We start from the raw sequence: 23,842 nt of genomic DNA on the forward strand, positions 1-23,842 counted from the left end.
TTATACCTATACTTGCACATATTTTTTACTTATGACACTGAAAGTATTAATATCTAAGTATTAAAAGTATTTATACTTATTCACTGAAGTATTTATATGTATGAGATCAACTATTTTTGTTAGAGGAAGACTGATGCGGGGATGATTGGGGAACTCGAAAAGGGATAATCATAACAAGTCATGCATTAAAGTATTAATATTTTTTTTAAGTATTAAAATCTTATCTTCTAAGTATTTATAACTACAAATGTATGCATATCTAAGTATTATTTACATATGACACTGAAAGTATTAATATCTAAGTACTGAAAGTATTTATATTTATGCATTGAAGTATTTATTCCTATAAAGTTAACTATTTTTGTTAGAAAAATGTTGATGTGGAAACGAGTGCGGGGATTGTAAAAGAAAAACTATATAATTAGTGGGGACCATAGAGAAATGATGCTGCTGTTATTTTAGAATGATAATTAGTGGAAAGCATAATACAATATTCCTCTAAGTGCGGTACTGTAGCACGAGTACTGTAGCGCAGATACTAAAATAATTGTTCTTTAAATTAATGGCTTTTGAGAAAGGAGAGGTAGCACAATTAGCTAGAAAAAAGTCCTAGAGTTGTTGTACTCAAAGATCGAGAGTTCGATTCCTCCTCACGACTTCGCAGCTTCTGCAAAGATTTTCAAAAAAAAAAAAAATTAATGGCTTGACCAAATGCATGCACCAGCGCTAACAGAAGCTCAGGTAGCATAAAGCATCCGCATTCCGCAACCAACTGTAAACCAAACTTAGTGCAATCTGTTACTTAAAAAGGAATAGTTATTTATCTGACCAAAGAAGTACTAAAATCGCCCTCCTTTGAGACCATCAAATACAGCAAGCAGTGAAGCAATCTGGGATTAATTGATCGTATTGAATTTTCTCCTCACAAACACTAATTTGATTTGGATTTTACCGTAGAAAACTTGTTGACAAAAGGAGGAACAAAGAATATTAGAAATCTAACATTCCGTAACTTAATTCCCCTCTTCTTGCCATCTCCTTACCGTACATCTGTGTGGTAATTTGAGCATCTTACCGTACGCCTGTGTGGTGAAAATTCCCTTAAACCAGTCTCTCAAACTAGCACGTAAGTATATATATAAATACCATAGTAGAATGGCACCAATAACATATATCCGAAGTTTCATCTTACGGGCGTAAAATGGAAGCAGACAAGAAGTACACAATTATTATTTATTTTCTACATCTCTCTCTCTCTTTGAAATTTTTTTTTTGTAACTGCTTCATAATGTTATTTTTAATTTGTTTCAGGATTGCTGTGGTAACTGGAGGGAACAAAGGTATAGGACGGGAGATATGCAAGAAACTGGCTTCTAATGGAGTAGATGTTATTCTAACAGCTAGAGATGAAAAAAGAGGTAAGGAGGCAGTAGAGGAGCTCACCAGAGATTATGATCTGACGAATATAATCTTTTATCAGCTGGATGTCACTGATCACTCGAGCATTGCATCCTTAGCTAATTTTGTCAAAAACCAGTTCGGAAAATTAGATATTCTGGTAAACTGAATATGTTTATTTACAGGTGTACAGTGTACCCTAGGCCTGAATAGTGTGCACAAATTAAATACTGTGCATTTACTAACAAATTTTGTCAACAGGTAAACAATGCAGGGATTGGAGAATTTGGATTCACAAACACAATTGATGAAAAGGTACATTAATAACATATATGATAATGCGAATTCATTTTTTATTTAGGTTGCTTTTACTGGTATATGGATATTAATTATTTAATGATTTTTTTAACAGCTTTCGCAACAAGAGAGGGCTGCAATTTTCGTAAATAACTTAACAGACAGCAACGAGAAAGCTGTTGATTGCTTTAAAACAAACTATTATGGAGTCAAAAACATGATGGAAGTATTTTTACCGCTTGTACAATTGTCCAATTTTGGAAGAATAGTGAATGTCTCATCAACAATGGCATAACTACAGGTAAAATTTTCAAATTACTCAAAAGAACCTGATAACTCATGTAAATTTCTAATGCCCCTACCTGCTTTTGCTCTACTAATTTGGTGGTATTTTTTTTAATAATCATGATCATCATCACCAGTTCACCACCATCACAATTACTAAATTACTCTATTATTTACAGAATGTGATCAATGACAAGTTCAGGAATGAATTTATGGATATTGATAACCTAACTGTGGAGAGGATCGATGATCTTGCAAAATCTTTTCTGAAATTTGCTGAAGACAATACATTGCAAGAAAATAGATGGACACCACAACCTCAAATATACCGTGTGTCAAAGATTTTAATGAATGCCTACACAAGAGTTCTTGCAAAGAGTTTTTCCAGTGTAACAATTAATTGTGTGTGTTCAGGCTTCGTCAATACCGACATGACTCTAAACACCGGGCTTCTAACTGTGAGTGAAGGTGCTGAAGGTCCGGTGATGGTTGCTTTGGCTGAAAGAGGGCCCACTGACCAGTTCTATGATCGGACTCAGATCTCCACCTTTTAGATAATAACATCAATTAGGGTGTTATGTTTGAAACGTTTGTTCTATATTAATGAAGAATATAAAAGTAAATTCAAGTCCAACGTTTTTGGATCATTAATTTACCATTGGAGTTATATGTAAAGTAACTATGTATCATATACTGTTAGTTTATAAAATGATTAGTACGATTATGGTTATATTGGTCATTAATGTGTCACATATAATTTTGATCTTTAATTTGTAGAATTTAATGAGTAATATTCATTTTAATAATGAGATAAATTGAATATTACCAAAGCCTTGGCAGCCTAAAGAATGTCTTGGATAATATTTGTGGATTGTCAACACAGTATAAGGTTGTTCCTAAACTCATTCTTGACATCTCATCCGACACGTGAGAGATCCTGAGAAGATGAGAATTAAAAAAAAAAAAAACTCTATATTTTTCGGCTATTTTTTATTATCGAATTGACCAGTGTTTTAAAATGCGGCCGCATGAGCCGCATATGCCTATGCAGTTGGCAGCCGTGCTCAGAATGGTCATGCGGTCCTTCCATACGGTTTTGAGCATGTGACCGCATATGTGGTCCGAATATGCGGCATATGCTTGATTAATTTGATAATTTTATTGTATTTTAATTAGAATTTATGTAAAAAAACTATTCTTGGTTATGTCATTATGCAGAAATAAATTCAAATATATGAATATAAATGTGTGTGTGTGTAGAGATGGGCTACGGTGAGTTGCGAAGTAAAACACGTTTCTACTTCACGCCGTATTTTTATTTTGAAAGTCCAAACAACCGATCCGAACCGTTAGATATTTAATCCATATTGAAATGTGCTTGGAGACCAAATTTTACATTTTTTGGAATTTTTTTACTATTTATTAAGCATTTTTGAAAATTGCTGTTTTGCTGTGATCAGTGAAAAACAGTAAAATTTTCTGGACCATCAGATCAGCGACTTTCAAAATTACTTAATAAATAGTAAAAAAATTTCAAAAAATATAAAATTTGGTCTCCAAGCACATTTCAATATGGAGAACAAGATGAACGGTTCGGATCGACGTTTTGAACTTTAAAATCGCAAAATATGAGCGTGAAGTAAAATAGTCGCTTTACTTCGCAACTCACCGTAGCACATCTCTCTCTCTCTCTCTCTCTCTATATATATATACACGTGAATTTTTATTTTAAAATCCGCATATGCAGTATGCAGTGGCCTTGTGCATGCATGGACAAAACCGCATTTTAAAACACTGGAATTGACGATGGTTTTACATTCAATATTTATTTGAATTCAGAAATATGATGGTTTTACATTCTTTATCGGGCCTTATATTGGCCCAGTGTTCTTCTCCGATTGGACCCAAGTAGAATAAATATGTTAATAGAGCTATTTTAACTCACGCAGCGCACGAAGTATTATGCACTGCCATTTTAATTTTAAAGTCCGTGCGCTGCATGAAGTTAAAACTACTATGTTTAATAACCTTTCTACCATCATTAATTCCTTTTAACAACTTGAATATTTTATCCTTTCCAAATCTTATAAAATTCGTACGATGGTCCCTACCTTGGCCTACATCTTTTGTGTTAACTAGTTGTTTAAATACATTTCCTTGACAAGTGACGAGAACGGTCTGCCTCCACAATTGGTGAGGGTCCGGATCCCCTCAAGTAAATCAAATTTTATGTTTTGACCAAACTGTCCGATAAGAATCTGGACCAATCCGGCCATAGGAGGAATGCACGGTCTCTTTTAATATTCGTGCCAGAGATAATCGAACAGTTCATATGCAAAAAAAAGATTTGGGTTATCTTAGGGGATTATTATTCAATTGGTGAACCGGTCCGGTTCGCTTCCGTCTGGTCCGAGCACGGTCGGGTCTAAAAATCGGGTCAAACCTTCCTCCTCTCTTTCTTTTCTTCTTCTTCTTCTCAGTCGTCAATCCTATCTCGTTTGGGTGTCTCTTTTCTCTCCGTTAACCGCATTCTCGCAGCCTCTCTGTATTTCGAGGTAATTGGTTCTCTTGAATTGTATTCGGATCTAACTAGTTTTTAAAACCGGGTAGTTTAGATTTGCGCCAGGGTACTTGTGAGATCTGATTTGACCTTTTTTCTTAATTTTCTTTGAAATTAACAAAGGTTATTGGTTCTTGCTAATGCAGTTATTTTCGTAATTTATATTTGGCCCGCTGAATTATTGTCTCGTTGTATCAACTATTGAACTTCAACATTCTTTCCTTTTCTTTTGAAAATTATAAGGTGCCCCCATTAAAAGTGATTATTATTCAATTTTTATTCTCTTTTTATTAAAATAGGTTCGTTTATTGATATCTGAACATGATATCCCGCCTTTGAGGAAGTGCACATGGAATTGGTGTTTGAAAATTTACTATTTGATTCTAAATTCATGGTTATTTGGTATTACGATTTGTGAAAACCTTTCAGATATTTATCTTTAGAATGGGTTCCTGCCTATTATTATATCATGCAGTTATGTCCTATCTCTATGCACATAGCTTTTTCCTTCGTTGATTATAGTAAAAGAACTTGTCAAAAAAACTGAATTGAAGAGGAAGAAACTGTGAAAAAAATAACCTAGGGGGGTAATTATGGTAAATTCATAGGAAAAGTCTCAATGACGCATGCATCCACTCATGCGTACACGTTTCAAAAGACCATATTTTTTGGGTGCCATATAATATTTATTATCTTACTGCAAGTTTCTTATATTGCGTATAATCATATTCCTAAACTTCACACATAAGAGTGAACTCAATTCTAACCTTTTGCAGAGCACTTCAAATTGTTTCAGTAAATTGAAATGCTTAAAAAGAGACGTGCACATATCATACGAGAAATTGGATCGGACCTGAGTACCTAACCCGTTAGTGGTGGGTGATGCCAGGACATGATTGGTCCTTATACATCCAAATGCAGCTGGTGCCTGATCGCTCTGATGAGTCAGAATCCGTGCCAATACTCCAACCCGATAATGAAAGTGAAAGCGAAAGCGAAAATGATATCAACAGCAGCGGTGGGGATGAAAGCAGGATCAGTATTAGAATAGGAAATATTTCAAGTGGAGGTGAATCTGTCTCTACAAGGGAGAGTCAGGGGAGAGAAATTGAGGAGAGAGGAAGTGAGGAGAGCTTAGTACAAGACCAGCCGCAATGTCGTATCTGTCTTGACACTGGAGGTAATTTGTTTTCTGGTATTATTTATTCATTTAGTTTGAGCCTTTGGGTATAGCTCAGTTCATACCAGTATTAGGCCTGATTGGCGTGGTTTAGAAATGTTCCCTTGTATTATACGGATTTTTGGTTTAACCTTACCAGTACCATTGGATTTGTATATTTGCTGACATCAATTGAGATCAAAACTGAACATTGGAAAGGATGTACCAAATGCATCATTTTGTGTTTGAACTATAATGGTGTTCTATTGCTCTGTATCTCTTGCTTTCTAAATTGAATTTGCATATACCAGAAGTGACTCTATACTTTTATAGCCCTTGAAGGGTGTACTATGTAAATAATTGCTTGTTTATTTTGAGCAAGTAATGGGTCTAATCAGGCTGTCAAGATAAATAGAGTAATGCTTATACAACTTGAGAGCAAAACAACTTCTCTTCTGTTGAAATTGCAATCAGATACTTCTCATTTACTGGTTTCCCTTTTTTTTCCCCTTTTAAAGGAGATGATATGATAGCACCATGCCATTGTAGAGGTACACAGAAATATGTACACCGATCTTGCCTTGACCACTGGAGATCTACAAAGGTGGGCCTCTTTGTAATCATGTACTTTTGTTTTCTTCTTTGCATGTTTATTCAGATCTTATTGCTAAACCAGAGCTTAATTGACTTCTCTCTAAGTCTTTTGCTGCTAGAGTGAGGCTCTGGTACTATGCCTAGCGCACTTTGGTCCGTACTATTGATGATATCTCCATTCTCCAAGTCCAAACAGTCAGTCAGTTCCACTCAACATGACCTCCATATGAAAATGTGTTTGGATACCAAATTTTACATTTTTTGGAAACTTTTTATTATTTTTATAAATAGGTACAAAATCACTTGATCTAAAGATTCTAGATCATTCGAATGTAGTGATTTTCTACCTATCTAAAATAATAGTAAAGATATTCTAAAAAATGTAAATTTGTTCTCCAAGTACATTTTCATATGAAAATCATGATGAACGGTTTGGATCGACTATTTAGACTTTGAAAATTAATATATAGATCCGTAGTACGGACCAAAGTGCGCTATGCATAGTACCGTAGCCTCACTCTTTTGCTGCTATTTATCTACTACCGCTACTGTCCAATTTATTAATTTATTTGTTTGCCCATTTACTTTTTTAGTTTTAAAACTTCTGACAGGAAGGTTTTGCATTTGCACACTGTACGGAGTGCAGGGCTGTATTTCTACTGAGAGTAAATGTACCACCTGATCGTTGGTGGCTGCGTCTCAAGTTTCAGCTCCTCGTTGCCCGTGACCACACTGTCATCTTCTTCATTGTGCAACTGGTACGGTCTTGTACCATTTTTATGCATTTGTACTAGGGTTTTCACTCGATTTATTACTCCTCTACCAATCTAGATTTCTTCTGTCTTATTAGTTTTGAGCATTCTTTTTTTATTATTATATTTGTTTTTGTGACTTTTATTATTATTATGATTAATAATTTGATTAATTATTATATATGTGCAAGTCTTTGTTTGGTATATACAGCTGTCTTTTCTCTTATTTTGATAGAGAAATTTTAGTAATACAACGTAATAAACTCTATTCGTCAGAAAAGCTTCCATCGAGTATCTGTACCTATCTTTAATATTAGACAAGAAATTATTCTTATATAAAATATGAAATAATTTATATATTTCATTTTCTCAAAAGAAAGATTTGGCTCAGGATTGCCCATTTTTGCTCCATAAGTGGTACATAGCTAAGGTTTTTGTACCAGTTATCAGTGGATTTTTGTTGACCTTCATAACTGAATAATAACAACTAACAAGCTCCATATGACCATATCTTAAATTAATTTAATGATTGTTTTTGTACAATCTAGCTTTTGGTCCCAGTTCTCAGCTTGTACAGTACAAATATTTTACTTCTTCTTTATTGGAAAGGTGGTGACGATGTTAGCCATGCTGGTATATAAATTCTACGGAGAGGAATTGCGTGAAATGTTTGAGTATGAAGATCACCCTTATGCCTTTTATGGCATGTCTAGTATGTCATCTTCTCTTCCTTGAATTTTAATCTATATTTATCGCCGATTTTATCAGCTGTCTTATCAAATCCCTATTAACTCACACCCTTTGCTATTATACCAGGCATGGAACTTAAGCAGTTACAAATAAATGTCATAGGGTATCGTATCGACATATAATAAGAATAGGGGATGTAAATAAGATATTTGTATATTAATCTAACAAGTGGTACAAATGTAAATGGCAGTAATGGCGGTACTACTTGTGGGTTTATTATATGGTTTCTTCATAGCCATAATTTGTGGCCAGAGAATCCATGAAAGGCATTATCATGTTCTTGCCAAACAAGAACTCACTAAGGTATATTAAAAACACTGATATGTATTTTTTGTAAATTTTGTTGCTCATTGTGGTACTGCTATTCCCATTACATACTGGTATGGCAAGACCAAATCCTACTGACTGAAAGATTTCAGATCGGTAGCAGTACAAAATAATAATAATAATAATAATAAAGACCTGTAATAACTGGTACATTGCTGGCTGGAGGTATCAGTAAGCATAAAATAATTATTTTTGCTAAAACGTGGTTGTTCCTGAAGTATCATTTAATTTGAAGGCTCATAATGTACCTTTATTTTCGGATCATATAATAGCACGATAAGACCCATGCAAAACAAGAATGAATGCACACCGGCAAAACATAGCAAAATATCACATGCACCTCTAGAAGAGAGGCAGAAGAAAGTAATGCCCTATTCTTCTCTCTTCCCTTTCACGTCCAAGGAAAATGACCAAGGGTTTTTTGGGTATTTTTCTTTAAGAAACTAAAAGTGGAGAGGTGTAGGTGGTAATTCACATGATTAGTGTATGTATATTATTATTCTTGCTTACATGGGTAAATGTGATATATATGAGGTTTTGCAGGAAAATAAATGAACTTTTTATTGATTTTCGCTTTTATTAATTTTTTTTTTCCATATATAAACAGGAATTTATAGTGGAGGACAGAGAGAAAAGTGAGAGTGTACCTGAACTTGAATCAAGTCATATAATGGAGTTACGTATGCTAGGCCTCTATTGAGTATGTATCAGTATATTTGCAGTATAAATTTATGCAAAAGCCCTTTCTTATTTTGAGCTTATAAAGAGCCTTCTCCAGTTTCATTGTTCGATTCTATATAAAGAAGCTTTTGTGATAGTGGAACTGTAACACTGGTAAATAGGTTACTTATACCAATCAATTACCAGTAACAAATTGATAACAGTTTGCTCTGGTTTAAGCCTGATTTGAGCCATAAATAGAAGACAACCGTAATAAAATCAAATTAATGATCGGAAAAGGCAGAGCTTGGACCTGTATGCTGTACCAGACTAGAGTACAAACATGGTAATGCCAAACAAGAATGGTGAGATATTAATTTTTCTGAAATCATTTTCTTGAGATCATATAAATATAATTCTCAATATATTGTGCATTTTATTAAATAGCCTTCTTTTCCTTTTCAGTCAATTGCCCAAGTCTTTTTGCTGCTCAACAAGATATGTACACGACCATGGATCTCAGTATCTGAAAAGCTTCTCAGCATGGCATATTTTCTTGTAAATTTGTTCATTATGTTTAGAACTTCAGACCAAAGTGCCTCTTTTCGCGGCACTTTTGGGAGCATTAGGAATTAATTTAGGTAAATTAGGGGGGGCATTTCATATTATGTAATTGGATATGTCAAAAAATAGTGCAAAAGAAAATAAAATGGAAAATGGAAATCTCTTTTCCTCTCCTTTTTTCCTCTTTTTCTCTTTTTCCCTTTTTAGATTTTTTTTTTTTAAAAGACCGTAGGCGATTGCATTGATCCAAAGTAGTTTACATATGTTTTGTTTGTTTAAATTAAGTATCAAAATTTATACATTGAGCTACTTGTATAATCATCTAATTTGTTGTGTTAGAAAATAAAAAATACGCGAAGTCAGATAATACGAATTGATCTATTCGCTCTGAATAGCAAGTAGGTGGGTCTTTCGATTTTCTACTCTGAGAATGTAGACACAGCAGTAATTTCTTCGAGTTGCATAGCTCGCAGACTATGCCGTGTCGAGCCCTTCCTTGAGAACAAAACGTCTTCTTCTTTTCGAATTTGACATTGCCTAGAGGAATTCACAATTGAGAGGTACTGAATTAAACTGGATCGGAACAGTCACCACTCAAAGAGGAGAAAGAAGATGGCACTGAATCAAACTGAATCAGGACAGTCACCATTTAGCTGAGATGGCATTGAATCAAACCGGAACTGGAAACTAAATTAATCGGACCAGAACAGTCACCACTCAAACAAAAAGAAGAAGAAGAAGAAGAAAGAAAGAGACAACTCTTTGCATTTTTTTCATCAGCAACAATAAAAAAAATACATTACACATACCATATTCACATATAAATATAATAGATACTACGGGGTGAAATGAATTAACAAACTCTTAGTCAAATCCGGAGTGTCAAAACAAACAAACAAAAACAAGCGGCGGAAGTCTTAGACAGAGTCCATCCACTTAATTAAGACAAGCAAAATAAATCGGACAGATGAGAACAAACGAGTGGAGGGGCGGAATGGAGCAACCGGCTACGAATCTGACTCTCAAATTGGATTCTTCGTTTTCACTTTCTGAATCGCTTTTTTTGTTTTCTTTTTTTTTCTCTCTTTTCTGCCCCTTTTTGGAGTTGTTGGCAGGACTCCCACACCGTATTTTGCACGTTTCAATTACATGTTTTCTCTAAAGATAAATATATAATTTAAAAAAGTAAATGACATTAAGTTAAAGGGAGTCAAAATTATTGAACGCCTGTAATTGTTGCCATCTCTAGCGTCAGTCAAAGGCTAGATCTCCATTTTTATTTTATTAAAAATATATATATATATATTGAACGGAAAAACCATGGGCTGGAAGGTTAAAAAAAAAATTAATGGCTGTCGTCTCTGTAAGTTAGTTGGCATGCTGGGGTTGATTTTCTGTGGCCTAAATTTGTGTCCGATCTGTAATCTTTAGTTAATTATTGTTAACATGTGACAAATGAATTATTCGGTTCACTTAGGCGAAGTCAAAAGTTCATGATTCAGGAATAATTCGGGTGTAATTTGGGAATGATTATGTCCCACAAGGAAGCAAAAAGAAAACCAATTTTTTTTTAAAAAAAAAAATCGTGTTTTATTCACAAATAATTCGCCGTTTTGTTCAGAAACATTAAAAAAAAAATATTCGCTAATTATGTCACTATGATTGTTAATACTAGATTTTTGTTAGCAAGACAACCATTCTATTAACTATTACAATATATATACAGTTTATGTTTTATTCAATATGATTATCAGTTCTAAGATATAAAATGGTTTTTAGAGATTTAATGGCAATAAAACGAAGGACAAATCGTAATATTGGTATGTCTTTAAATTCATTTTTATTGTGCTTTAAATGCTATTAACTATGAATATGATAATATCACTGATAAGTTGATAACTGATATTATATGTCAATTATACCACTCTAAATTCATATAAGAACAATGTTTGAAAAGAAAGATACTTTTGATGGTTTAGCTAATTAAATCATTCTAACATGAAATGAAAGATAAAACAGTTTTGTAATTTAAATGAACCAGTAATAATCTAATATTATTATTTGAGTCTTAAGTAATTAGTATAAGAGATTCCATCTCCTCACTGGTATATCCTATGTATCAGCAGAACAAAAAAACATAAAATTGCATATTTGTATATTTCATTCGGTAGGACTTAAAAGAATAATAAATTGAGATATAGTGTTAAAAATATGATATTTAAATGCTTGTTCTCTTACGTTATATATTGATTTTATGACTAAGAGTCTTTTAAAAAAAATGCTCAAACAATTGTATTTTAGAATATAATTTTTATTTTGATCCAGTGAGGGAAAATAATTATTGAAGGGGTTAAAAATTGAAAATAATTTGACATTTTACTATATTTGGAAATGACAAACTTCAACAATAATTGATCTAATTATAATGACTCCTCAAATAAATAAAAATTATTACAAAATAATATATTATTAGACTATAAATAATTAAATATTGAATTCGATCTTTTGACTGCATTTAACAGGCTAAGTTTGAATAACTATTTAACAAGTCTTAAATTCAAATCTGAAGATAACTATATATAATCCACTAGACCACTACAAAATAATCAAATATAAACAAAACTAGTAAATCAAAGACGCTCTCAATTTTCTAATATCTTCATTCTTTTTTTAAATAGATTCCTCACTTGTTTGTTTTCAACCTTTACGCTTCACAGTATCTTGTATTGAACTTTATTTTCAATGAAAAAAAATGTACTAGTGATAGAGACTAGTGAGAGCTTTCTTTCTTTTCTTTTCTTTTTTTGATCATTAGAAAGCCCGTAGGCCAACTAGTGAGAGCTTGTACAGTAATAAAATAGCATTTGATGTGTAGCCACATAAAATCAAAATTTATGAAGTCCAAGATGAAGGCCACCAACTTCTCTCAATATGTATATTTTAACGGTAGACATGGCGCACCATTATTTCCATGTGCAAAGCCAATAGGTCATAAACAAGCAAAAATTTCATGTTTTCAAGAGAAGAGTATTTTTTACAACGCTCAAAATTTAGATAATATTTAATATTTTCTCTGATAATTATTTATATTAGCATTAATTTTAATGATTTTTTCTATAATTTTCCTATTAAACGTGAGCACCGAACACAAATTATGTTTTCCTTATTTTATTTTTTTTGGCTTGAGCTACACATATCTTAACATGGTAATACTATATACTAAGGTTATATATTTTTACCATATGTGGAATTATATGAAGAAAATGATCCATCTAATAAGATACTAAGATATTGAAACGATTTATCTAAAAGCAAAAATGTTAAAACATATAAAAACATACACTTATGTTGTCCTATTAATATAGGAGGATTCAAATGCCTCTATTTTTTATGCCTCCATCATGTCTTTATTTTTAAAAACTTAAATAACTCAAAGTTTAAAACTTAAACGTCAAAATAAAACCGTTAGATGTGCTCTATGCTATTTTCACTATGTACCCATAAAAAATTATCACATTTTGATTTTTCTTTTATATGAATCAATAAGTTGAAAAATCAACTTCTATAAATTATTCACATTAGTATACATTTTTACAAGTTTAAGATGACAACCGAAACAAAGTTGAAATGCAATAATATTTTACACGTGTATAGATAAAATGATACAGTTCATATCCAATGGTTTTATTTTAAATTTTAAGATTTAAATTTTGAATTATTAAAGTTTTAAAAAATAAAGACATGATGAAGACAAAAAAAATAGAGGCATTTGAACCCTCCTCATTATCATTAATATATTGTGACTAAAAATTGAAAAGTAATGGTAAACCACGTCTTGTTTGAATTTTAAAAAATTGTTAATTCGCCTACCAACCTTGGAAATGGTTGTGGGTCCACCTTGACCTAGCCCGCCATTCTTTCAATCCTCTCCAACCTAGTTTCATTCAGCCCATTGATTTCATTACAAACCCATAAAAAAAATTGTATTTTGCTCATTGTTATTATAATACTTTTTATCTGAGCTAATTGCTTACATCTGAATATCTGATGCCGAAATTTTCAAATATACCATACCCAAAAAAAAAAAAAAAAATCAAACAATCACATTTTCTGAAAATTTCAAATTTTAAACGGCCGCACTCCCTAGATGCGGCCACTTTTCTGCGGGCCGCATTTAGGAGATGCGGCCCATTTTTTTTTTTTTCTTCTCGTGCGGTAGTTCAATCTGAACGGAAAAAAAAGAGTGGCCGCACCTAAAAGATGCGGCCGTGTCAAAATTCAAATTTTTCAGAAAACGTGGTTGTTTGGTTTTTTTTTTTTTTTTTAATATGGTATTTTTAAAAATTACGGCATCTGATGTTATATTAATGATGAGACTCAAAATATGTAGTTTGTATGATTCATATAATCAAAATTAAATGTATTAAAAATATTTTGGAGGTATAATATAAACTATAATATTTTTTGTTATACGAATTTAAAATATGATACATATGTTTCTTTTATAATTTATCATCGTAATTTACGTTTGCAAAAATCTTTATTCATTCTTTTAAGATAAGCAAGTATGATTAACTCAAAGTTTCCAAAAGTACTATATTATTTTGATTGTTCAATTTCATCTTTTTCTTATTGAGAATTGAGATCAAAACCAACTGTGATAATAATGAGAAAATAAATGCTATCAGAATATAATTAAAAAAACTTGATTGTACCTTTGCCCACGTCACTTAAAATTCAAGGATAAAAATATTTTTGATTTCTCAGTTTCTCACCTAACCGTTCCACAATACTCACCTATAAATTCTCTCTTTCAGCATCCCTATTTAGCAACAACCCGATAGAAAACAAAGCACCAGCATTAGATTTGGTACCAGTATAATGGCTTTCTCCCTTTCAAAGGTGGCTGTCTCCACCTTCCTTTCCTTAGCCTCAATTTGGGTCATAAAATCATTTTTCCAAACACAATCTTTGTTTACAATCCCTATTCCCTTCATCCTGTTCTTGGCACCTCTCTTCTTCTCCGATGCCGCACCAAACTCTCCTCCCGGTCCTGTGGCCATGCCCATTTTCGGCAACTGGCTTCAGGTACATTTGCTTCTCTTTCATATGAAATTGATCATTTATAAAGATAATTATATGGTTTTCTAAGAGATTGATGTTTTGTGTTATAAACAATGTAGGTTGGAAATGACCTGAACCATAGGTTTTTGGCACGCATGGCGAAGAAATATGGCGACGTGTTTTTGCTACGGCTAGGGGTTCGAAACTTGGTGGTAGTCTCGGATCCGAAATTGGCTACAGAGGTTTTGCACACACAGGGAGTTGAGTTCGGGTCCCGTCCACGCAATGTCGTGTTTGACATATTCACGGCCAATGGGCAAGATATGGTGTTCACCGAATATGGCGATCACTGGCGTAAGATGCGTCGTATCATGACTCTCCCTTTCTTCACTCAGAAGGTAATTACTTAACTGAGAATTGAGAAAGAATGAAAGTGCTTTCTTTTAAAAGAGAGAGAATTAATTTTGCATTATTTTATTTTCAATTTTAATTGCAAAGTTTATCCTGAAATATTCATATGCTTTAGTAACATATGTCTAAAAAAATGTTGTCAAGTAAGCTACGTAGATTAGTTGTCAACATTATAACTGGAAACAACTATTAATTTCAGTTCTGTTTTATATCATTCTCAAAAAAAAAAAAAAAATTCTTCTACTACTTGGTGTGCCTTTCTGATGAATATATATACTGGTACAACTATACCAATTATACCAAAAAGAGTTAAGAAAATAAAATAATTCATTAGTAATGTTGTATAATGTAATAACATACAGGTCGTGCAACAATACCGCAACATGTGGGAGAAGGAGATGGACATGGTTGTCTCCGACTTACGCAGCAACACCAAAGCCCAGAGAGAAGGTCTGGTGGTGCGCCGCAGATTGCAACTGATGCTGTACAACATCATGTACGGCATGATGTTTGATACACGGTTCGAGTCAGAGACCGACCCGAATTTTATCCAAGCCACCAAGTTCAACTCAGAGAGGAGCCGGCTTGCGCAAAGCTTCGAGTACAACTACGGGGATTTCATCCCGATATTACGGCCTTTTCTGAGGGGTTATTTGAACAAGTGCAAGGATTTGCAGAGCAGGAGATTGGCCTTTTTCAATAACAACTATGTTGAGCAGAGAAGGTACCTAGTTGGTTTTACATCCTTACATGAAAAATGTATGAAATATTTTATAAGAGTGATTACATACACGGAAAGATAAGAAAAATTATTATAATACAATTCAAAATAAATTGTAAATTGTCCATGAATGGCCCAGTTTTAAGAAAACATTTTTAAGAGTTTGTAAGGGTAAGTATGTAATATTCCAAAATGACTAGTCAACAAAAGGATGGGCATTTTCCTTTTCTTAATTTAGCACGTGTATATTTATATTTAGTGCTTTTCTCCTTGCCTGCCCATTACTGGCTAAATCATCATTATATGCCTAGTATTGACTATTGAGTATTGACCCCCTTTATTGTAATATTAATAAATTTTGAACACCTTTTTATTGGTTTGAATTTTAATGTTTTGAAATATTTGTATTTGTTTACAGGAAGGTGATGTCAACACCTGAAGACAGAAACAAGTTGAGATGTGCAATGGATTACATAATAGAAGCAGAGCAGAATGGAGAGATCTCTAAAGAAAATGTTATTTATATTGTGGAGAACATCAATGTAGCAGGTATAATACATCTATATTTTTTACTAAATAGATGCACTATACTATTTCCAAATGAATAATTAATAATTTAATATTGTACTGCATATCTTAAACTAATGTTTAAATTATAACTTATATTTGTAATTTGAAAACCTAAAGTAATCTTCATTAAATTAAGCTAATGTCTAAATTATAATTTACATGTATATTTTGAAAAATCTAAAATTAACTAATGTCTAAATTAAAACCTTGCAGCCATAGAAACCACACTGTGGTCAATTGAGTGGGCCATAGCAGAGGTGGTCAACCACCCAACCGTGCAACAAAAGATCAGAGAAGAACTCAACAAAACCCTAGGAGACCAGCCGTTGACTGAGTCAAACCTCAACATGTTACCATACTTACAAGCTGTTGTAAAGGAAACCCTAAGATTACACTCACCAATCCCCCTCCTGGTCCCACACATGAACCTAGAGGAAGCCAAACTTGGAGGCTACACCATTCCAAAGGGGTCAAAGGTGGTGGTAAATGCTTGGTGGCTCCAGAATAACCCCGAGATGTGGCGTGACCCCGAGGAGTTCAGGCCGGAGAGATTTTTAGAGGAAGAGACCCAAGTTGATGCGACCGTTGGAGGTGGAAAGGTTGATTTTAGATTTTTGCCATTCGGAGTAGGGAGGCGTAGCTGTCCTGGAATTATACTGGCATTGCCGATTCTCGGATTGATTGTTGGAAAATTAGTTAAGGATTTTGAGCTCGTTACGCCACCTGGCGTTGACAAGCTCGATATTAGTGAGAAAGGAGGTCAATTTAGTCTTCACATTGCCAAGCACTCGACGATCGCATTTCACCCGATAAATGCTTGAAGAATCAACTTTCTTGACTGAAATAAAAATAAATAAAAAGTATTAGTTTGATTTAAGTTTAAACACAGAGAATGGTTTGTTGTTTGAAGTTTGTTAATTTGTAGAAGCAAACATCATGTGTGCTGTTTTGCCTCAGTAATGTAAATTTTAATTTTTATTGTAACAATGAATATTTCATAAGAAAATAATTCTTTGATCTCGCCAACATTAAAATTGACCTAATTCTCTTTTTATACATGTATGATTTATTGCACTAATTTGTTTACGATAGAATTACCCTCTCATTTGTGCAGAAACTGAAGTGATTTTACTGGTAAGAATGTTTAAATAGATAAAATATTAATGGGCCTTGTACCAATTTGACCCCAGTTTGAGTTAGTTTTGGGTTACTTGGGCCATAGTGTTGTTTTTCTTTAAGCTGTCTAGAATTAAAAGCTAAAATAGTTTATTCCAAGTCCAATGTAAATGTAAGTATGTAACACAATGGTGAGGTTCATTTTTTTTTTTTTTTTTTTAACATTTCTGCCTGATTTGAAAACATCCCGAATATAAATTCATTTTTTTTATATATTTTTTTTTTGTTTCGATACAAGATTTATATTAAGCATACTGCACAACTAAACTCAAGGCTTAAAGGCTCTCTGTTCTGGGCAATATAGAAAAGGTGAAGTTCAATAAAATTTAATTGGGTCTGAAGAGGTATGGGTTTCTGTTTCTCTATTTTAGGTTCATGGGTTAATTGGATTTAATTGAGCCCATACTTTATCCGTTCATATTCAAATCCGTATTCAGCTATTTGTTGAATGCGATTATGAATTAGATATTTAACATATAAAATTACAAATACAGATATTTTTCTAACATATGTGATTTTTAATTCAAAGCGAACGATTACAGATACAAATAATTATCTGATTTGGATAATATGAATATATGTTTCAGATTATATCACTTCATTTGATTTGAAGATGATGCAAAGTTTTGTTACAAATCCAATTAATTTTAGATCTAACTGCAAAAAAAATAATCACTTAAATATATTATTTCTTGATACAATATGATTAATAAAATAATGATAATTAGTGAATATTTGCTTATTTTTTTATTAAAAAAAAGTTTGATCCTTGCTCAGAATGAACACTTGCTTAGTTAATGATAAGAATGATAATATAATACTAATAATAGAGATGAGCTACGCTACTCCATGGAGTAAAATGCGTTGGTGCTCCATGACACTATATTTTTATTTTGAAAATTCAAATGACCGATCTGAACCGCTGAACATGATCTCCATATTGAAATGTGCTTGGAGACCAATTTTTACATTTTTTGGAATTTTTTTACTATTTATTAAGCAATTTTAAAAATCGCTAATCCGATGGTCCATAATTTTTTACTGTTTTTACTATTTACAGCAAAACAGCAATTTTCAAAATTGTTTAATAAATAGTAAAAAAATTCCAAAAAATATATAATTTGGTCTCCAAGCACATTTCAATATGAAGACCACATCTAACGGTTCGAATTGGTCGTTTGAACTTTTAAAATGAAAATACAGCGTGGAGTACAAACGCGTTTTACTCCATGGAGTAGCGTAGCTCATCTCCTAATAATAGTAATAATAAAGAATGTAAAATAAGATAAGAAATAGCGATTATGTCATATTTAGTTAGAAACTTGACTTCAGCAACGTGCTAGTAACGTTTATAATGGAAGCAGGCCTGGAGGCAGGAATTAGTAACTACGTTTACAATGCCTCTCGTTAGTTCATTATATTGACATTGTGGCCCCCACATGTCAGCGTCACTCATTCTCTGGATCTACCCATCACACCAAACACTCCTTTGTCTTCTCCCTAATTCCTCATTTTGACTTCGTCAAAATTAATGAGTGCAAATAAACAAACGGCTTTCTCCAAATCAGCCTTTTTGTGCTTGTGACATAAAATAATATCCAAAATTGTTTTGTATAATTTATGACATGTCTCTTTTGGTAGAGAAAACTATTTTATTCCAGTAGTATCAAACTGTTCGGAAACCATTTTATTTCAGTACTATCAAATTGTTCAGAAATTTCCCTTTCATTTACTTTAGTTGGTACCGGTTAATTTTCTCTTTTTTCTAGGAAAATTTTGAGGTCATGCAATGCATCCAAGTTTCATTTATGTGACAAGAACAAAAACAAAATAAAACTTACATGTAAAATGAGTTCATGATAGAAGAAAACAAAAACAAAATAAAACTAAATGAACAGAACAAAACAAAAATTACATGTAAAATGAGTTGGTACCGGTTATTGAATTGATAAAAATAAAATATATCATGTACAATCGACGGAAAACTTGTCTCAAACATTTTATATACCAAATAGTGTAAGATATCACATCAATTGAACAATGGATTTAAGACAAAATTCAAAGAGAATGATTAAAATAAAATTAATAGCTTTTTTGGAAGGATGGTGAATTGGTGGTAAATGTATTTGCTTTTAAGATAGAAAAATAGAGATTTAGCTTTTTCAACTTTTATTTAATGTTTATAAAGAATCTCTATTTATATTTTGAAGACATAGCGTCTTATACGAAAGATATGATGTTTTTTTATCACTAGATTAAATGTTGATTCTTCATATGATAAATATTTGAATATTATTTTATGAGATATAACCTCTTGTTCTCTTTATTACACCCCTCTCTCATCTTGTTATCACTCGAATTAATTGCCTTGGCTAATCATGTCAGGTTAAATCCGAACTGTTCATTAATTATGTTTTTGCATGAATCTTAAAGCACTTCCATGCATCTAAATAAACCATTTTTTTTTAACCTGGTTCGGTTGGAGCTCATCATACGCGGTGAGATATTGCAGAGGATCTGAACTGTTCATTATGTCTCTGTACCTTATAATATGATTTTATAATTTATGTCATATATATATACACTTATAAGCGTAGGTAACAAACAAACAAATATGGAAGTCAAGATCTAATTAGAAATTTAATCTTCACCTATGTGACAAATTAGAAATTACTTTGATGTCATTTTTCTTTGGTTTATGACTATTTTTTATAATAACAATGTGTATAACATTAGCCATCATGTTTGACAATAACCTTTTCAACGGTAAATTAATATTGGTAAATACTATATTTTTGGAGGTAACAGCCAATATATTATTTTGTCACAATAAATGCATGCGCGTTCAATTATACGAATTCCAACACTAAACAAGTGGATGTAAGCATCAAGAGAAGTTATTTCAAAATTTGTTATATCACCCTCTTAATCAAATGATATAAATTGCAGTAAAAACATTTTTCTTTTTCTTTTTTTTTTATTCGTAATTTTGTTGGTCAAATACCTAGAATACAAGCATTTCTCATCTTATTTGTTCTTAGATCGATTGAATTATACAGAATGGTCTTTAATTAAACTAAAAGCATTTGTCATCCCTTTGTAAGTATTATTTTAGTTTTTATTTTTAATTTTTATTCAAGTACTATTAGTCTTCTCATAAAATAAAAAGTACAAAACACTTATTTATTAAGTCCCCCCTCTCATCTCAATTTTTTGGTTCTGCGCCTGTTTGTATTAAATTGATCCTACTACTAATATTCGAAATTCGTATCCTCTCTAGTGCTGGAATTTTTCTAGTGAACATTGATACAATTTATCGAAATTCATACTTTCCCCTAAAAATCCAATAAGGATGGTGGGGTTGTGTTAGAACAGATTTTTCTTTATTGAGGATGTAGACTAAATTTACATCTAAAAAATTTAAGAGTGAGTATATGGTACTATGCATATTACGATTTGGCCTGTAATACGGCTCAATATTCAACTTTTCAAAATTCTAACGGTCGATCCGAACCATTCATTTTGTTCTCCATATTAATATGTGTTTGGAGACCAAATTTTACGTTTTTTGAAATTTTTTTACTATTTTTTTCGATTTATTGAAAATCACTGTTTTTGGATGGTCCAGAATTTTCAGATCAAGTAATTTTCTAAATATCTAAAAAAATAGTAAAGAAATTTCAAAAAATGTAAAATTTGGTCTCCAAACACATATTAATATGGAGAACAAGATGAACGGTTCGGATCAACCGTTAGAATTTTGAAAAGTTGAATATTGAGCCGTATTACGGACCAATCCGTAATATGCATAGTACCATAGACTCACTCAAAATGAGTTTAATATCTTATCAGTGCCAACTCAATGTAATTTCGATATTACAAATATTACAAGTGCAAGTAAATCAGATGACATAAATACTAAGCTCATTATCTACAACATCAAGCACTGACTTAATAAATGTTAACATTAATGTTACCAATGTCATATCCTGCTCTCCCTAGGGAGCTCCGCACAGAAAAGAAAAAGCTAGGATTAGGATTTCTACCGTTTTGAGAGTCGGTGGTGCCACCCTCCACCTCCGCCTCGCCGCTCCTCACCCCGCCTCCGCCCCACTGCCCCTCCTCTCCTCTGCTGCCTCTCTTACTCATTCTCTTCTCTGTCTTCGCTGCTCCCGCCACTCGACCTCAAATCGCGACCCGAGGGTTTGAGTGTCGATCGTCCCTCTCGGCTCCTCCGCCCTGCCCTCCTCCGCTGTCCGGTTCACCTCGTTGCACTCTTACTAAGCAGATGCTTCCGTCTAATAGATCTAGTCACTGCTCGTCGCTCCGTCAAACCGCCCTTCGCTACGTCTCGACTCCGAATTCGGATGGGCTATAAATTCACTCCACTTCTACCGCAATATCTACTATATCTATGTATAAATAAGGTATGTTTTAGGGTTAATGATGATGTGTTGACCCCTTTCCTCCTCCCTTTTTGTTTCTTCTTCCTTCCTATCTCCTTTTTCGGTGTTTTTCTTTTAATAATTCAGGTACAAACCTTATCTGAGCACAAAGGCTCTTCTGAATACCCCTACCTTGCTTTGATCAAGCACTAATTTGTGCCAACGACAAGAAAGTATGCAGGCTCACAATCTACCAATCTGAGTACAAACACAGAAATCCTGAAGGCTCAATATATACCTATTGATCTGAGCGTAGAAACTCCAAATTCTGCTTTTATTTTCTGATTTTTCTTGTCTATTTTTGTAAAGGGGTTCAATTGTAATATTTTATGTACTGGTACAAATGTTACATGTATTGATACAAAACTATGTAATTGGTTTGGCCTGATTAATAGAAATACCGCCTACGGGTTTTCAATCAAAAAAAAAAATGTCACCAATGTCTGATAGGCTGAATAAAATGTTATAATATTTATGTGTATTTTTTTTCATCACGGACATTGTCATTACATGGTGCTTAATTAAATTTTCATCTAATTTGTAGATATGTGATGCGAAATAAAACTGTTGAAAAAATAGGTACCAAAATACAATTTTGTATGCATACAAAATAAAGTTTATAATTTTGTATGCATAAATATTTGTCAATCTCTTTTGTTGAATAAAATTACACTGTATTAATTTTAATTTTTAATCCCCTCGAGGGCACGTGTGTAATTTACTCTCAGTAATATTAATCCTGTAAAATGTAAACTTGTGAAGTATATTTTTGTACAGAATGAACCAAGCGCACATAAATTTGTACCGATTTGGTATGATGTCCCTCACCGTATGGTACAAAAGACAAAAATGAGACACGAAACAGTATGTTACTATGTTCTATTCCTCTCCAAATTATTGTCGGCAGAGATGAGATATCTCCATAAATTTACCGAAATACCCCTGGAGTTATGTACTATTATTATTGAATCCCTGGATTTTTTTTTATTTTGGCAAAGAACTATGAAGATGATTTTTTTTTTTACACCATGGAAAAATCGAAACATTGATTCGGTTCCTTCGGATATTTTTTTTAAAGAATCAAATTACTAATTAAGTTTTTTAGAGTTAGTACATATACGACATTTTCAGTGGTTAAGAATTAAAATATGTGTACATACTCTGAGGAATCAAATCAATAATTTGATTATTTAGAAAATGTCTAAATGAACTGAATTATTGATTGGGTTTCTTCAAGTGCATTTTAAGAAAAAAAATCATCTTTTGACAAGATATATAATATATTTCTAAAAATTGAAATTTTGGAGAGAATGCCTTAAAATTTACCGAAAACGCCCCTGGAGTTATGTAGTATTAATATTATTGAACCCCTCTTCACCAGCAGATAATTTTATAATATTTTAGTATGTGTCTGCATTAAATGTTGAATGATTTGGATTCCACTGAGTCAACTGAAAGATGTTGATTTAAATTAATATAATAACTGACATCTCATGATTTGAATATGACAAAATAGAATAGTTTCAGAGTACTATTCCTATATAAAAATTTAGATGCCCCTTGTAGATAAGTGATTAATTTTCACATAGAAAATGGACGCACAAAGTTTGGCAAATTAAGATGCCATGTATCAAAATTATGAAGTATATCACTTGATAGTGGAAACACCCGAGATTAATATTGCTCAATTAAGTATTATTACTATAGTTTAGAGAGAAAAATATTATTACTTAGCGGTCTAGAATCTTTTAATCAATGGACTCTTTTTTCAATTAATAAATAGTAAAAAAATATCAACTAACAAATTTGGTTTCCAAAGAAATTTTGATATGTATATCGTAATGAGCAGTTTGAATGTACCATTCAAATTTTGAAAATTAAAATTTCAAGTCAAACTAATAATGTATCTTTACTTTCTAAATTCTAATACTACTAAATTAAGAACAAAACAGAAGCAAAATTTTCAGCCTTTTACTTTTAACTTTTAAGTTTGAATCCGGTCTGTTTGTTTTATATTAGTACAAATTTTAAAGAAGTCCCATGCATTACAAGTTTGAATCGAATTGACTCTGATTTTAATTGAACGGTCCGGATTTAAACTGAAACAGT

General features: G+C 32.4%; 3 protein-coding genes and 1 long non-coding RNA gene across 11 annotated transcripts; 3 read left to right on the top strand and 1 right to left on the bottom strand.

Moving 5' to 3' along the window:
* The first annotated feature begins 1,074 nt into the window (after positions 1 to 1,074).
* LOC144560585 (short-chain dehydrogenase/reductase 2b-like) lies at positions 1,075 to 2,710 on the top strand. Of its 2 annotated transcripts, XM_078309819.1 has the most exons (4): positions 1,075 to 1,218; positions 1,312 to 1,558; positions 1,660 to 1,713; positions 2,160 to 2,710. In XM_078309819.1, exons 1-4 carry the CDS (start codon positions 1,202 to 1,204, stop codon positions 2,532 to 2,534), a joined length of 693 nt encoding a protein of 230 aa, XP_078165945.1. In that variant the 5' UTR covers positions 1,075 to 1,201; the 3' UTR covers positions 2,535 to 2,710. The 2 variants fall into 2 exon arrangements, with proteins under 2 accessions (XP_078165945.1, XP_078165944.1); XM_078309818.1 differs by having other exon boundaries at positions 1,173 to 1,558.
* A 1,666-nt stretch (positions 2,711 to 4,376) lies between these two features.
* LOC144560378 (RING/FYVE/PHD zinc finger superfamily protein) lies at positions 4,377 to 9,515 on the top strand. 7 transcript variants are annotated; one of them, XM_078309561.1, is made up of 8 exons: positions 4,377 to 4,535; positions 5,317 to 5,720; positions 6,218 to 6,303; positions 6,905 to 7,051; positions 7,655 to 7,757; positions 7,986 to 8,098; positions 8,730 to 8,822; positions 9,248 to 9,515. In XM_078309561.1, exons 2-7 carry the CDS (start codon positions 5,423 to 5,425, stop codon positions 8,820 to 8,822), a joined length of 840 nt encoding a protein of 279 aa, XP_078165687.1. In that variant the 5' UTR covers positions 4,377 to 4,535; positions 5,317 to 5,422; the 3' UTR covers positions 9,248 to 9,515. The 7 variants fall into 7 exon arrangements, 5 of the variants coding, with proteins under 5 accessions (XP_078165687.1, XP_078165684.1, XP_078165688.1 ...); XM_078309558.1 differs by having other exon boundaries at positions 4,473 to 4,535; positions 5,337 to 5,720; XM_078309559.1 differs by lacking the exon at positions 4,377 to 4,535 and having other exon boundaries at positions 4,909 to 5,720; positions 8,730 to 8,843.
* On the bottom strand, positions 5,553 to 6,205 carry LOC144560381 (uncharacterized). Its single transcript, XR_013513386.1, has 2 exons — positions 5,836 to 6,205; positions 5,553 to 5,773 (listed from the first exon to the last, which is right to left on the bottom strand). It is a non-coding gene; the product is annotated as an uncharacterized LOC144560381 (long non-coding RNA).
* A 4,656-nt stretch (positions 9,516 to 14,171) lies between the features above and the next one.
* Positions 14,172 to 17,118, top strand: LOC144560377 (cytochrome P450 CYP73A100-like). Its single transcript, XM_078309557.1, has 5 exons — positions 14,172 to 14,434; positions 14,530 to 14,808; positions 15,184 to 15,545; positions 15,961 to 16,091; positions 16,326 to 17,118. Exons 1-5 carry the CDS (start codon positions 14,228 to 14,230, stop codon positions 16,931 to 16,933), a joined length of 1,587 nt encoding a protein of 528 aa, XP_078165683.1. The 5' UTR covers positions 14,172 to 14,227; the 3' UTR covers positions 16,934 to 17,118.
* The last annotated feature ends 6,724 nt before the right edge of the window (positions 17,119 to 23,842 follow it).

The sequence above is a fragment of the Carex rostrata genome, chromosome 10 (genome assembly GCF_964058835.1).
Source record: "Carex rostrata chromosome 10, lpCarRost1.2, whole genome shotgun sequence".
In the NCBI taxonomy this organism is placed as follows: domain Eukaryota; kingdom Viridiplantae; phylum Streptophyta; class Magnoliopsida; order Poales; family Cyperaceae; genus Carex; species Carex rostrata.